General features: G+C 44.8%; 1 protein-coding gene across 4 annotated transcripts in view; it reads right to left on the reverse strand.

Moving 5' to 3' along the window:
• Positions 1 to 15803, reverse strand: part of phc2b (polyhomeotic homolog 2b (Drosophila)) — a 36518-nt gene extending 20715 nt beyond the window's left edge. For 2 of the 4 annotated variants that reach the window (XM_031871722.1, XM_031871721.1), the window contains exons 1-7: positions 7936 to 15803; positions 4358 to 4661; positions 3210 to 3368; positions 3001 to 3078; positions 2591 to 2752; positions 2156 to 2290; positions 1632 to 1914 (exon numbers count right to left, since the gene is read on the reverse strand). In XM_031871722.1, the coding sequence (XP_031727582.1) occupies positions 1632 to 1914; positions 2156 to 2290; positions 2591 to 2752; positions 3001 to 3078; positions 3210 to 3368; positions 4358 to 4661; positions 7936 to 7979 (1165 nt within the window). In that variant the 5' untranslated portion in view covers positions 7980 to 15803. Of the gene's footprint in view, positions 1 to 1631; positions 1915 to 2155; positions 2291 to 2590; positions 2753 to 3000; positions 3079 to 3209; positions 3369 to 4357; positions 6085 to 7935 lie in introns of those variants that run through there. The other 2 variants (XM_031871723.1, XM_031871724.1) reach the window with 2 other exon arrangements.
• Positions 15804 to 16272: the final 469 nt, after the last annotated feature.

Here is a 16272-nt window from a genome sequence, read left to right on the forward strand (position 1 = left end):
TCACACACACACACACACACACACACACACACACACACACACACACACACACGTTTACAGTCGTGTAAACCCCTCCCAGCACATATACATGCATATGGTCCATGCATGTCATATCAGGACCCTCTTTAAAATGTGCTAATGCTTCAGAAGGGCCTTATCCTCCTCATGTGATTTAATCAGCTTGAACTGCTGGCATATTCACAACCATTCACACTAAAAAGAAACAACAGCAGCTGCTAACTTTTGATTACATAATAAGTGGTTCAGAAAGACTCTCGCGTGGCAGTGAGACGTTCACAGCTTCTAATTGAAAAAGCAGCTCGACAGCTCCAGACCAACACACTTTAACACGGCTCATTTCACCTCTTTAGTCAGTGAAGGGGTTTCTGGTGCGGCCCCGACATGTTCACACATACAGCCTAGAGAATGCTGTTAAGAAACCTCATCTAATCTTACGGTAAACACAAGAACACATTTCTACTGCATACATGACAGCTGCCTGGAGCCCCACAAGTCTATTTCAAGGTTTGAGAATGGACATCTGTTTAAAAAAAAAAAAAGAAGAATGCAGCAGCTGGCAGGAAAGTTGGCAGTTGAATTTATCTGCGAACAAAAAATGCAAATAAACTTCCTATGGAGTTTTGAGTGTCTGTGTCGCTCTGTCAGCTTAAAACAAGAAGAGTCAACCGTAGTACCGTATCACACTGGCAGCATGGCAACATACTCACCATCACAACGCTAACATGCCGATGTTTAGCAGGTTAATGAATTACTATCGTCAGCATTTTAGTTTAGCACATTGTGCTAATATTTTCTTATTCGCACAAAACACAAAGTACAGCTGAGGCTGATGGGAATGTCACTCATTTTGCTGGTATTTTGCCAAAAAACTAAAATTTTAAACTGGTTATGGTGCTTGAAGAAAAGCCAGGATATCACCAAAGTCCTGAGGACTGATCATTTAGGAACCCTGAATCTCTGTTACCAGTCCAATAGATGTTGAGACATGTAAACTTGTAATATGGGATATTGAGCTGTATACTAAATGAAATTGACTTGACTAGCTGCTAGCATATGGCTAAAAATAAGTGACGCACTGATTGAATATTCTGATCCAAGTAAAATGTTTAGGTACCTTCTGACAAACTATTATTCTAACTCTGCTCTTTACTTGATCGATCAATAAATATGTAAGTCTGAGTGTCTCACCATTTTTCATATTTTTTACCCAACTAATGATAATTATCATTATCAACTGATTGATTAGATGCAATTTGAAAATGGTAAAAAAAAAAAGTCCAAATTAGAAAAATATATTCACTTTTCTATCACATCAGACAAAGAGAAGCAGCAAATCGCCACATTGGAGAAGCTGGAAGTGACAGATTGATGACACTTTATCAATCATCGAAGTTGAGTTAATCCACTAATTTATTCCGCTCTAAAACCCATATTGCCATTTTGCATTATTTTCACTATATAGACCAAACACTGAAAGCCTTTGTGAGAGCGTTCCTTCCTTTGGTTGGCTCTGATGTAAACACTGCCAGGATCAGTATTAAGAAGCCTGCACATACTCAGACTCTAACATTATTCTAACTTCTCAGCGGTGAGGTTGTGTCTCCACTCACCTGGAGAGATGAGGGGCTGAGCACTGATGGTGGTGACGCTGCGGCTCATGTTTATAGCTCGGACTTCTGTGACCGCTGCGCTGTCGCCCTTCTTCCCCGCCTCAAACGAGCCGGCCTTCCCCCCCGCGGAGGCCTGCGCCACTTGGCCGGGGTTCTTGATGAGGGAGGCGGGCTGGATGGGCACGGGGCTCTGCTTCAGACTGAGAGCCTGCAGGGTCTGAGTCTGAGAGGAGGATGTGGGCGCCCCCTGCTGGCCACGGATCACCAGATTCTGGACCTGATTCTTGATGGATACAGAATGACGGTAGAGATTTACAAAGTGGGTTAAAGGATCAGATATCAGTCAAAGATATTCTTAGCAATTTCACATAATCTAATGCACGATTTCCAGTTACTCGTAACTGTTTCTCTAAATGTTACATTCACCTCTGCATTTCTATTTCTTTTGACCAGAGGGATCAAGTCCAGGACGTTTAATATAAGCTGGTAATTATTTAGTGAGAGTACCCTCCACATGGCCCTACCTGTGAGGAGGTCTGCGTGGAGCTCTCTGATTGGACGGCCGTCACTGTGGCCGTTGGAGTGAAGATGATCTGCGGCGACAGAGGAACAGCCCGGCCCAGGCTCCTGGCCACCTGCACCAGGTTACTCTGCTGCGCCTGGAAAGCACACACACACACAACAAGTGATGGCAAGTTCAAACAGACAACTTTCCCGTAACCAGCAGCAAAATAAGCCAATAAATCTATGTGTATTCCTTCAGCATGCATGCACATTCAAGACATTGACAGTGTTTAACAAGCCCTCTGGGACACAACAGATCATTCCGACCACTTCCTCTGGTGGCAAAATGAGAATAAAGCGCACTATTTACTATGGCAGAGTAAGCACCAATCCCAAAACACACAGAAAGATGCACGCTCATGTAAATGTGGCAGCGGCTATGCTCCTTGTCTCACCATCTGTGCGCGCAGGTACATATGCGCCTGGCTGGCCGTGAATGTGGGGCTGGACGGGTTGCCCAGCAGAACAGCCTGTTGGGAAATACTGGTGGGAGTCGAACTGATGCTCTGGGCCCGGCTGATCAGCTGAGCGGTTGCCGGAGAGGTCGTCAGGTTGATCTACAGGGAGACAATGAACGGGATACTTAGGTAGGTTATGCACTTCCTTTACTGAACTGTCTATGTCATGTGGGTTTGGCATGTTATGAAATGGAAACCCACAAGCAAAAGAGAAGGAGCACAGCTAGTGGGGCGCAAAGCATCTTGTCACTAAAATCAGCTTAGTTCCATGACAATCTAATGGACAATGATAACGTTAACCTATGAGGCTCTTAGGAGACAGACCAGACACTACAAACTGCTCGTACCGTAGTCTGAGTTGATCCTGTTTGATGGGAGGAAGTGCCGTTCTGTGAAGAGCTTTGCCGGCCAGCTGCGATACTGGCCTAGAGAGAGGGGGGGGCAGGAAAGGGAGTAATTTGCAATTTCCTGAAACGCATCTTGGAGGGGGTCAACAATAACAACATCGTTGCTACACGGTGAGCGTGATTTTTTCAAGCGATGAGCGTCTGCCGACCTGCTGTACAGCGGCCAGGCTCTGGAGCTGAGCGGTGCTGAGGTTGTGCTGCTGCTGGAGGGCTGCGGTCTGCAGCATCAGGTGCTGCTGCTGAGCAGCGTACATCTGCTGCAGGTACTGTGCTGCTGTGTTGGGTCTGTGTAACGCCTGCTGGAACACCTGCATGTAAAGACAGAGAGAGAGCTGGTTATGTAATGTGCACAAATCAAATGATGTCTGGGTGAAAGATTAGAAGAGTAGAATATCTAAGAGTTGGTACACGACCACAGATCTGTCCCAAATCTGTCCAAATCATTTTGTAAAAAAAGTAACAATATCATCTCCAAGTCACGGCTGAAAGGAATGGGCTTTGAATGACTTGGGAGTTTTTTTAAATAGATCATAGACTGTGAATCTAGAGTCGATAAATATCACCTGACAGGAAGAGATTAACTCGCCTCTAGAGTGTTTCAAAACATCCAAAACTTGTGATCACCGCAAAGAATGCAGACCAAAATAAACCAATTCCCTCAATCATTGTCTGCAAGAGACTCCGTGACTGAAGCTCCGAAATAACTCTCCTCACCCTTCACCTCTGAAAGTGCCCTCTTCCTGGTTGCCAAGTAACCAGAGAGGATGTTGACCTGTGGTCCACAGAAGCATCCGGACCCGCACCTTAGGGGGGGGGGGGGTAAAATTGGTAGCAGAGACGCAACACGACTCTCGCTGACCATAAACGACCAGCAGTCCTTTGTGCTCAGAGGGCGACAACAGCGCTTGCCTTGTAGTTGTGTAATAGTCAGCCGGCTGAGTACAAGAGCAGGACGCTGTGAAGCATCAGCACTAAAAGTTAAAAGCCTGTGTAGAGGCTTATCCTGGTGTCAAAAGGGTCAGCAGCACTAAAGCACATGAAGCATTCCTTCCTTCAACTTGGGACAGATCCTGTGAGACGGCCACTCATTTGAGTTTCCTCCAGCGATGCGTCGATCGGGAAGACAAATGGCTGCTATCTCATTAACTTATTTCCAATTAGAACATGATGTGTTGGCTTGTATGTGGCGCTACAAACACCAATAGAGGGCAGTAGAGCAAGGGACAGTCATACGTCTGTCACTCACACACAATACCTCAACTTTACATCAAGCGGTCAACAACTTCAAGAAACTCACCTGCACTGTTTGTCGATCAGGTATCCCACTGTAAACAGATATCTGAGGCACTGTCTGTCTTCCTGCTGTAGTACTACTACTGGCAATACTGTTGGTGTTACTACTACTACTGCTACTGGAAGTGGTAGCAGCAGCAGTAGTAGTAGTAGTGGTGTTAGAGGTACCACTACTGCTGGCAGCTGTGGTGCTGGAGGAGGCGATGGTGCTGTTGGCCGTGGAGGCGGGGGCCCCCGGCTCGCTCTCCATGGTGCCCTCTGCTCTTCTCACCTTTGACCCCCGGCTCTTCTGAATGGCTCTCCTGTGCCTGAGGAAGAGAAGCGAGAGAGAGAGCACATGAGAAGATGTGCCGCACTGTGTACTTTCTTTACACCCGAACGTCTCTCATCAGATTCAAAGAAAAGAACACAATGGACGAGCGAAAAACAGCTGAAGCTGCAGAAGTTAAACTACACCTGTACGTGGCAGCTAATGAGCAGCTCAACACAGAGCAAATGTGAGACCAGCAGCACTTATGAAATGTCAAGATTTGATCTGATCAAGAAATCATAAAGGAAGTGAGTGTGGGCATGTCAGAGATGAAACATTTTTGGGGCTGCAGCTAACGATTGTTTTTATTATCCATTAATCTGAAGACCATTTTCTCAATTATTGGATTCATCTTTTTGTCTATAAAAGGCCCCAACATAGTGAAAAATGCCTGTTTCCCACAGCTCAACGTGCTCTATTTAGATAGCTCCTTTAAGTCGACTAACAACAAAACAAAGATATTCAGTTAACCTTCATATATGACAAAGAGAAAATGAGAAGCCAGAAACAAGTTTTTTTACTTGAAAAATTGACTGAAACCATTAACTGATCACCAAATAGTTGCCGATAAACATAGTTGCCTGTCAACTGACTCACTGCAGTAAATACCAAAGTAAAGCAAAGTTCTGCACAACACTCCTCTGCAGCAGGATGAGAGTCAGCTGGGAAATGAAGGATTCTTTTGAAGTTTATTTTTATGCACAAATCCTCAGCAGGAATATCAAATGTAAATGTAGGAGCCTGTTAAAATAAACTACCCCTGCACTGTCCTGTGATTACAGACAGAAACAGGCAGGTTCTGAAAGACTTGGCCTAAAGTATGACATCATTCTCCAAAAAAAAGAAAAAAAAAAAAAAAAAAAAAAAACGAAAAGCGAGGCATGGCACAACAAAGCTGGTTAGGGCAGCGCACAAAAATGCCATTTGGGAAGCTAATGAAATCCAGAGAAATTAAGCATAAGAGGTGGAGCGGCTGGCTAACATTAGTGGTCTCCCTAAATGACATCTTAAAAAGTGGAGCGTGTCACATACAGCAACACACACACTTAGTGCAAGTTAATTAAGAAGGCAGCAGGGGGCTCCCACTCCCATCAGAACCGCCCCAAACAACAAACTGTCTTTATTAGAAGTGAAGGCCTGATTATTACTTAGACTCTCTCAGAGAGTACAGTGTCCTTCTTAACAACAAGTTCATAAGATAAACAGCGCCACGTCCATTTCTTCTCGTCAGTCAGGAGGAAGAGAAAAGAAGGAATGATTTACCACCCTTCCGTAAAAGCCTTTTTAAGGTTGCTCCCCTGGTGCTCTGCTGTCCATTAGCACGGGAGGAAGAGGCTCAGAGCTCTGCAGACAGACGAGATGGAGGAGGAAGAGGCTCAGAGCTCTGCAGACAGACGAGCTGGAGGAGGAAGAGGCTCAGAGCTCTGCAGACAGACGAGCTGGAGGAGGAAGAGGCTCAGAGCTCTGCAGACAGACGAGATGGAGGAGGAAGAGGCTCAGAGCTCTGCAGACAGACGAGATGGAGGAGGCTTCGGCGTGACAGCTGAGTGGATGCGAAGAGGAGGATGGGAGGAGAGGAAGGATCCTTCCTCGGTGGAGGCAACTGCCAAGTTTGTTCAAAGAATACGGAGAAAGTTCAGAGGTCTTTCTTTGATGAAAGCAGGGCTCAGATGGGACAGGAGGCCTTGAGATGCTGGTGGTGTGTAGAGGACGAGGTGGGATTAATGAGTGTGTATGTGGGGGGGGGGGGGGGGTTTAAACAGCTGATGTGACAGAGCTGAAAAGAGAGGCCAAATCAGGGAGGATGGAATTTATAGCCTTGAGGTTAGAGGTGTGAGCATTAAGTTAGAGGGGGGGAGGTTGAGTGAGCAGGTTGAGGGTTTTAAAGGGGTTGGAGTGGAAAGAGGGTGTGATGGAAGTAATTAAATAAGGACCAATGCTGCCGCCATGTTGCAGTTCTTAAGCCATTTCCTCCTCCTCATTATTCTTTTGAACGGATTAGGGGCCGGGGCCAAAGAACACGGCTCTACAGCCCACTTATGCCACAAAGCAGACGAGGAAACAAACTGCAATCTCACTAAACCAAATGTTATTCTTTGAAATGGCAAAAGCAGTTCAGCCCTAAATCTGTGAATGAGAAACAGACTGGAAGTTGAGTTTGGCTTTTGTTTGGAGAATTGTGCTCTAGCTGCTCATGAATTAGGCAATTAGTGACTGAATAGCATCCAACCATTTAAATTAAATATGCTTTGACATGCAAAACAGAAGAAATCTCTAGAACACTATTCTCTAAGCAAGCATGTCTGGGGTCATCCCAAGAAATGAGGACACTTTGAATAAAACATGAATATCAAACCCAGACACCCCCCCCCCCCCCCCCCCCCCCAACTGGCAGAAATTAAATTTCGTAAAAATATAAAAACTAAAATCAGTTGTCGCCCCCACAACAAAGGAAGAGTGGGTTTCCATTCAGAAGCTGATATCTAGAGGACTCTCTGGTTGTAAACAAAGCACCAGCTCTGCCAGTATGCCGTCATTAGCCTACATCCCAGAGTCTGCTACCCATCATGTGTGGAGAGGGGAGGGAATCCCCTCTGGTAATGATGCCTTCATGCCCCATCTTTCTGAGAGGAGTCAGCCATCCATCAGTGAAGAGATGCAATAGAGAACAACCACCCCCACACACACACACTCCAATCCTTAACCCCACTTCCACATCTACAATCATGCCGTGAGATGGTTTAGAGATGGTACCCACGAAAAGTGGTGAAGCCAAGAGTGTTTGAAAGCAAATCAAAGCAGTTCCAGCAAACAGCCAGTCAGCACCATAACAACACAATGTGTTCCTCACCAGAGAACATATTGATCTGCTCATGCTGGCATTACAAGACCGCAAGAAGCGACTGTCAGACTTGTGTCTGGAGGATCTGCGCGGCCTGCAGGAAGAGGAGAGCTGTTAAGAGACTGTCAGACAGACTGGCTGTCTCTACAGAGCTTAGATCACAGTGAGGAAGTGCAGTAGCCTCCATCAGTGTGCATCCTTCAGTGCACAGATAGGAAAACTCTTGACGACCCACATTAAAAAAAAAAAAATACCACTAGGAACGCCGCACAAATCGATAGATGTGCGATAATGGCTTTAATAGCCATGAGATCCTGAGCAATGTTTGCTTGTGTGTGTGTGTGTGTGTGTGTGTGTGTGTGTGTGTGTGTGTGTGAGAGATGGGGTACTCTGCTGCTGAGACAAAGCCCCCTAACCCCGGTGCTCCTACCTCCTCCGGCCCCCCCAACGCGATGCAGGGGTATGATGCCCCATCCCCCGGGAGCGTGCGGTCCTCCTGCAGGATGCTGCTCCTCTTTGTCTGCCTGGCTGACTGAGTGGCTGGCTGGCCGACGGACTGAATGAGTGAGCGTGTGTGTGTGCGAGCGCGTCTCTCCGTGCCGTATCCCAAAAAAACCCCAGCACCTCTCTCTCGTCTACCCCCAACACACAGCATCAACACCCCGCTCCACCAACCAGGCCACGGGCTGCCTCCTGATTATTTGGTATCCTAGCGACAGCCAACGGGGTGCCTATGGAATCCCCGTGCAGAGCAGCGTGCTCATTGGTCAGCAGGACGCTCTCTAATGAAGATGATGGTAATGATTTTACTCCGTCTTTCCCCTCCCCCTCTGCTGCTGCCTGAATACTGATTTTTTTTTTTTTTTTAGGATGCTTAGACCCTTCAACATAAGGTAGACTGTGTAATCATCACCTAATTGTTTTTTTGTTAAATCCAAGGTAATGAGGCATTTGATTTTAATGACAGCATATGTGTTATTTTGTTTAGTCTACGTGTGGACAGATGTCTCCATTTCAGTGCCTCAAATTTGAGGGTCGACAGGAGAAGTTATAGAAAGCACTATTTCCACAAATAACCAGCAGCAGTAAGTGGGCCAATTTTGTATCATAACATTGAGCGATGGACAGGAGCAGTAACTCACGGCCAGAGCATTGAACCCATCATCTGACTAGTAGCACAGTAATCATCAATTTTGTGACTGACACTGATGCTATGAAATAAATAAAATCATGATCCGTCAAGACGCCCATTACCCAGTAACTGTCAGTTGTGAGGTAGAATAATTTTTTTTTAAAGTACCATAATCCTGCTAAAACCGCACCTTTAAAGTCCAAACTCCACTAATAATATACTTCAGGATCTATGAAGTCGCAGCAGGAAAGCATCAAACCTCCGACTCATAGCAGTTATGGAAATAAAATGCTCAACAATAAGACTAGAAAATTGCAACCCTCTCCCTAAAATTGAAACGGGATATCTTTGCAGCTGAATCCAAACCTCTCTTTAACAACAGCAGAATTCATTGATGTGAAATAGGAAAGATAAAACCAGAGGGTAATGGCATACTTATGCTCTGCCCCGCCACATTAGCGCGCCACCCAACCGTCTGGCTCTATGAAATGTAGCCATTTGAACCGTTTGCCGGTGCAATGTGGTATTGATTGGGGCCAACCATGCATGATCCCCATTGATTATCATCTTCTCATTAGCATATAGATTAGCTGGCGGTGCAGCCGGAATCATCGCAAGCCTCCAGTCACACTTGGCAGACAGAGCCAAGGGATCAAAAGTAAAATAAAGATAGGAGCGGGGCGGCTCAGTACGGCGTGAGCCGCTTGATGATGGACGTCAACATCTGAGAGCCTGGGACTCTCAGATCAACAGAGAGCAGTCGCAGTGAAGTGAGGCGGCAGGGTGGTGCAGCAAGGGGCTTTAAAACAAATAAGCCCCAGACACCTTTTGTTCAAAAGAGCATTTAAGCTCATTATTAATTTTAAGAACGCTGACGCCAAACAAGCTCATGGTGGGAGCAGCATAATTATAAATGGTCTAGGCACCATATGAGCCTTAGCTTTGAGACACCTACATCAAAGACATCGCCAACCAATGCACTAAAAAGTTTAATGGAAAACATACTAACTCTATACTCGTTATGATTTATGTGAAAACTTTTAAATGAAACCATGTCAAGTGACAAATGAGCTACTTAATTAAACGCCGTAGTCCTTTAAAAACAGAAAATGGTTTCTTCCTGTAAGGGGATGATTCTATTGGTTGAGTTTGTCTGACTTTAATTATGAGCAGTGCCTGTTTATAATCACACAGGGAGGATGTACATCTGCCTGCCAGGGTCATCAAGTTTTATAGGACAAAGTGTTCAAGCTGGTGGAAATTTCCTCAAAAAAAAAAAAAAAAAGAGGGGAAAAAAGAAAAGAAACCAACTACGCTGTATGCTCGCAAGATTATAGGGCTGATGAGTCAATCGAGAGAAAATGTACAATAATAGATTCTAATGATAAATAGCTTCTCAGATGAGAGGATTTGCAGCTTTGTGCTTTATGTGAAATTGTAACTTTAATATCTTTGAGTTTTGGACTCTTGGTTGTGGAAAAACAACCAGCGTTGACTCTTAAGGGGAAGTTCTTCCGACATTTAAAACACAGATTCTTAAATCGAAAAAGTAAGTTCAGTGCAGTGATCATGTTGAACTATCAAATCTTAACGTACATGTCATATACAAGGACGCACCGGTCTGACCTTTTCAGTCCCGATACCCGGGCTACCGAGTACCGATCCGATAGCGGCGTTTAGTCAATAAGCTGTACGCCTCACTGTGTGGAAGTGACTGGGATCATTCTTAAGGCAAGATCAGGCTCGACTTAAACATTGCTTTCCTAACTTTGTTAAACAAAATGCAACAAATAAATACATAAATGTACTGAATTGTTATCTACTAAAATAATGGTATCCGATACCAGATTGGCCCACTGTCACCGACACCTGATCCGGCTATTTGAGTCCTCAGCGGACCGAAAAGAGTATCGGTGCATCTCTAGTCTCCTATATTGTGGTTCATTTCTAATGACTGAGAGGGAAAGCCCTGCTGTTTAGATGATAACAGTAAAAGTCAGATTCCTCTCCAGAGCAGCATTTCCTCGGTGTCCCCCGAGGGCTACGCCGGTCGATGGGTCTTGTCCAAACAGAGCGAGCAGGGCACTGCCTTTGTTACAGTGTGTAAGACAGAAATACCCCCTGATCCCGGGGCCAGATTGGTCGGGTAGCCGTAATTGAGCCGTCTCACTCAGACGGACCTTCCACAGCAGAGTAGGCCAGCACAAAGAGACGCTGGCTGCTTTCCAGGTTAAGTGTGCAGAGCGTGTGTGTGTGTGTGTGTGTCCATTACAGCGCACACATAGCTTCATGCTGTGAAGATACAAAACCCTTTCACTTGACTCTCCCCAGAGGGCCGTGGTCTCTTTCATGTTCAGCTTTATTTAGTCAGGCCCCCGGCCCGCGAAGCGCCGATTGCTCGGTGAAATTCTCAAAAAAAAACAAAAAAAAAAACGCTCAAACTGTTAACAACTCTCAAAATAAACGCAGGAGAAGCAGACGGAGAAGCACAAAGATAGACTGGGGCAGAAAACGAAACGATCTATAAATACCGCAGTTAAATAGTTCTGGCAAAGCTCGCAGATTAGCAACGAGCTTCAATCCCGACTGTTCAATCAGAGCTGTCTCCGAGGTATCACTCTCGGTCGTCGATCGCACCGAGAGGAGAAATAAAATAGGTCAGGTATGAGCCGAGATGAGCAGCAGCACGGAAAAATGTGGCGCTTCGCTGCCTTCATCAGACACGAGCACTTTAAATTTCCATCAACGCCAGCAGTGGACCAGGCACCACATCAGAGGGATAAGAGAGACACCTCCAGGTCACCGGAGACTCGGGATATCTGCAAGGATGTATTCCTTTATCAACTTTCTATGAACTAGAAGACCAAAATGACATGGCATTCATATGTATGCTAATAAGGTTAGAAATGAAGGACCTCATTTCCCTTTCATTCGGAACAATATTAATCTCATAACAAACATCCTGATCACACACTGTGTTGTTCAAAGCAGACGCAAAGGTCGAGCTGATCATCTATAAGCCGGCTCCCTGAGGTGGATTTAAAGGTCACCACGGGATCGGAGTGCTCTTTGATCTCATCCGACATTTTGTAATGCACTTCCTGTGTTTATCTATGGAAAAAAAAAAAGCACAGCCTTTTAATATGATGAACCGTTTCACAAACATCTTTGACCGACGCTCTTCATATTAATAATAAGTGGCGAATGCTGTTGTTGTCTACTTTAGTGGAACACCGCTTTGACTGTAGTCTGCACCAACAGACTCTTACCGCTGTAACTGTGCTGCTTGGTGCAGGGGACTAAACACCACTCTATATTTGTACCTGTATTGAATACAAACACTACATTTTCCAGCTGCCTGCAATCACTTGGTGTGACGAGCACAGATTACTTCAACACGTGGGAAGCAAACATGTGACATTTGCTCAAGGAAACGTTTCCAAACATCTCTGTTCCTGCATTTTTCCAGCAGGTGGATCTTTGTAAAGCTTCTCCGTATCATGCCGACTGTCAGTAGGCCGACAACAACGGAATAAAGTGCAGATTCTGCTCCCTTCAGTCATCACAGCGTCAGGGCACAGTTGGATGTCGATGACTTCACCCATTCAAACCCATTTAGTAATTGTCACATTTGCACATAAAGAGATCTAAAAAGATGAACACATATGCACTTGTTATTACAAAATCAGACATGAAATTGGCAACAACAAAAAAGCAATTATTTCCTGATGTCTTGCACACATACTGACAACATGTAGGTGACTATAAATGGAAATTCTGGCTGTTTGTGTGTAAAAACAAAAAAGACACTGAATGAGAAAGCATGGCTGTTTTATGTTCAATGGCTCAGATTGGTCGTTTCATTGATTGACGTTTGTCCCACCTATCATGTGCAGCTATTAGCTGATGCCACAGGCAGCTCTAATTATTGTCAATGAAGAGATTGTTAGCAGCAGACAAGTAAAGGAACCTTAGACAGCTTGAAAAATGTGCATTGTCAAATAAAATACTTAATTTAAGAAAAATGAATTGTCTTTGCCCTGCAGCTCTAAATTCAGTTCATTCAGAGTGAAGTGATGTCAACCAAAAAAAGCCACAATATTATATTATTCTCATCTTATAAGAGAAATGTGCGTCCACTGTGGTTATTAAAACTTGTTTCAGCTCTATTCCTCTCTTTTAACATCATTGTTAAACAGTTAATTAATCAGGACTCTGATCATATTTGTCTCTTAAGATTGTTTATTTTATGTGCCTTCATTTCTGATGTGAGTGGGTATGTTTGCTCAAAAGATTTGTGCTTTGTCTCTTCATGGCGCTTCACATTGCTGATTTTAATAATCTTCACGTTCTCAGGTGTTTCTAATTAAGTTTTGCATGTAAATAATTACCATACCTTTGTTAAATAGCTGTTATTACACACCACAATTCCTGTTCATGCTGTGCATAGGAGCTGTTATCGAGCATTTGGATTATGGCAGCTGTGGTCGAACTATCCTTTGCTATATTTTCATCATTTCATCTGTTAAGTTAGATTAGTAACGAAGGGCAACAATGATCATTTCTTCCATAACACGTGTATTTATATGCTGTGGTTCAATTTGCTGTATATTTCTCTCATATTTGTTTCAGAACCACACCCACCTATCCCTCAATATATGGCAACGACAAAGAAAACGTTCAATTGGAAAGACCAAGCGTGTGATTCAAGCCCTCGACTAAGAAGCGGTTCTAATCGTATGCTCCTGCAGAGATTCAACTTCCCACATCTGCGGTAATCTTGAGAGATTTTTCACTGTGACTGCAACTGGCACATCGCACATACGGGAACACATCTGGTGAGTGTAATGCCATTGAAAGCATGCCCAGGTCTGCTGCTTTTGCACTAGAATAAGATCAATCCAACTATTTCCTCCTGAGTGAAGGCATCAAGCCCCTCTGATGCTGCTCACGCTTTCCTCTGATAGATGTAGCGCAAGAAGCAAGAGAAAGTAAAGTGGGCACAGATGACGGAGCGTCACACCTCGCATTTAAATATGTCTAAACAAAACATGAGTGTGACGTGTGGCTCTCACAATAAACAAATCAGCCTTTTCATGACCCGAGATAAATAGCACACGACACCTTAATGCATGAGACCAGGTGTCAACTATAAGAATGGATGTGCAATTTTCTCGGGCAAATTTTCCCACACTGTGCGATGTTTAAAAAGAGTCACTCTATTTTATAATAACCGCTCGTCTTTCTGTAAGTGGATAAAGCGAGCGCCCCCCCCCCCCTGTAATTAACCCCGGCAGCCGTGAGGAAAATCTATGAGCTTCTTCACTGAGCCTGTTGCTGCTTTTTATATTTCTGAAATAAGCAAATTACTGGGCATGATCTGACTCTCATATGAGGAGGTGGTACCATAGGCAACAATTGTAGGTGCTCGGGATCTGAGGCACCCATGGCCTGAAGTGACCTTATCTGATGAGTAGTCATGTTGCCCAGTGAAGCAAAATACTGGAACTTAACCTGTGTCCATTCCTGTTTCATATTTACGTCGTCAGACACTCCCCTAAAAGTCTTGACCAATCAGTGGTTCCCAACGGATGTGAAAGGTGGCACGTGTCATCAGGCATCACCTTGTAAAGCGGCTGTGTGACCTAATTGAACAAAGGCCATTGCAAAGTGAGTTAACCACAACACACGCTGCCCATTAAGAGCCCCACATCAAGTGTGCCTGTAGTCAAATGCACTCGGTGCTCTCACTTTTGTCGCTCATTTAACGAGCCACGAATGTACTCATCCAGCATCTGAGAAAGAGTGGCATGCGAGTGTGATTAGCAGTGAGTGTGTGTTGTTGTTTTTTCTCCACTTGGTGAACCCTACTCAGTCTTGATGTTTTGCAGTGCACCGATATTACATCTTTACATCTATTTATTTGACTCGGTCTGTAGAAGTTCGGCGCTGGTTGTTTTCGACTGATCAGCCTAAAGTTACAGTGATGTGACGTCTTCGCGTGTATTACAGATACGCTTTCTACACATTTGTGTGTTGGACGAGAAAAAGTCAATCATGTTTCGGAGAGCTGAAATGACACATCATTGACAGAAACTTTAAATCAGCTATTTAGACACAAAATCCTATCAGTTACTATTTACATAAGCAATTGATTGTTTGTCATTTTCCATGCAAAAATGCTAATTTCCTAGAAAACTGCATATCTCTGCATTCCAGACTATAGCAATTTGAAGATGTTGTCTTGCATTCTGGGAAATAAACAAAGCAATAAGAGCGAGAGAAAAAACGCATGATCTATAATGGAAACAACTGTTAGTAGCAGCCCAGGTGCCAACACACCCACGTGACCATACACAGTGTGTAAACCAAACACAGACGCGCTGAAGGGCTGGCTGTAGCGGTGATGTTATTCTGACTACATTCAGGTCACTGGAGGGCCACGGCCACACTACCCCAGCTCTCCTGGAGCATCGGGGTGATGACCTCCACTTAATGACGAAACTCCTCCTCTGTGCCAAAGGCCATGACCTCTGGGACCGAAGTTCCTGTGGTGAGCACCTGGCTAACTTTAGCAAACGTCTTTAGAAGGATGAGGCAAAGCTTAAACTACACAAGCCGAAGAAGAGTTGCTGTCGCTGGCCATAACATTCAGTGAACACACTTTTCTCACGCACTGACTTCCATTCATAGCTCATTTTCTCCTTCCCTCGCGGGTACTGAATTCCTTCACAACATTGGCTAACGCTAGAGCTACTTGGGTTGTTGTTCACCACCACACTGATTCTAGTTTTAGCTGGTTTTATGGAGACACTGCAGGCTAAACGTGGCCGTTAAACAACGTTAGCAAGCAAGCTAGAAGCAAACGCTGCTGCTGTTGTTGTTTTGGGGCCCCGGACGGGAAGACGTCAGCTAATACGACCCGTTAACTTTACGCGTTCCGACACACGTAGCGTTTGCGTTACATACACACGCGGTGACTGACCCCCGCCCGTGCCGAGCGTGACACCCTGTGCGAAGAATCAACTTACCGTTATCGTAAAAAGCCTCGTAGCCTCGCAGTCCCTGGCTGTTTTTCCTGATATTCACCATTTGTGGACGGTGGCTCAGAGAGGGAGCAGAGCAGGGGTGGGCCAGAGCAACTATTTTGCATTTGTGTTCCTAGCTGACAACGTGACGTCAATCTGACCAATCAGAACAGAGTATGCTATTTGACACCGCCCCTTCTGCTGTCAGCCCTCCTCCCCTCAGGTCCAACCCTCCTCTCCTCCCCTCCCCTCTCCACCCCGCACGCCTTGTGACTGGTTCCACGCGCCTGTCAAGTAGCGACCGCTGGCTTCATCTCCATGGCAACAAGGGATTTAACCCTTGCACTGTCCTCTATTTACACTTTCAGCTACAGAAGTATCCAGATCCTTTACTAGAGTAAAAGTAGCAACAGTAGAAATAGTCCTGCATTCAAAACCTATAGAAGTTTAAGCAGAATTTACTGAAGATAAGATAAGATAGATAAAGGAATTACTGCTGCTGTGCAGCAGTTGCATGAAAAAGTGGGAAAAGTGAAATTATAGAGTGTAAATTCCAAGGTAACAATGATAAGGTGCAAATCCAAAATATATACAATAAATACAATGT

Source organism: Anarrhichthys ocellatus, unplaced genomic scaffold, assembly GCF_004355925.1.
Source record: "Anarrhichthys ocellatus isolate YVR2014 unplaced genomic scaffold, GSC_Weel_1.0 scaffold60, whole genome shotgun sequence".
Classification (NCBI taxonomy): Eukaryota; Metazoa; Chordata; class Actinopteri; order Perciformes; family Anarhichadidae; genus Anarrhichthys; species Anarrhichthys ocellatus.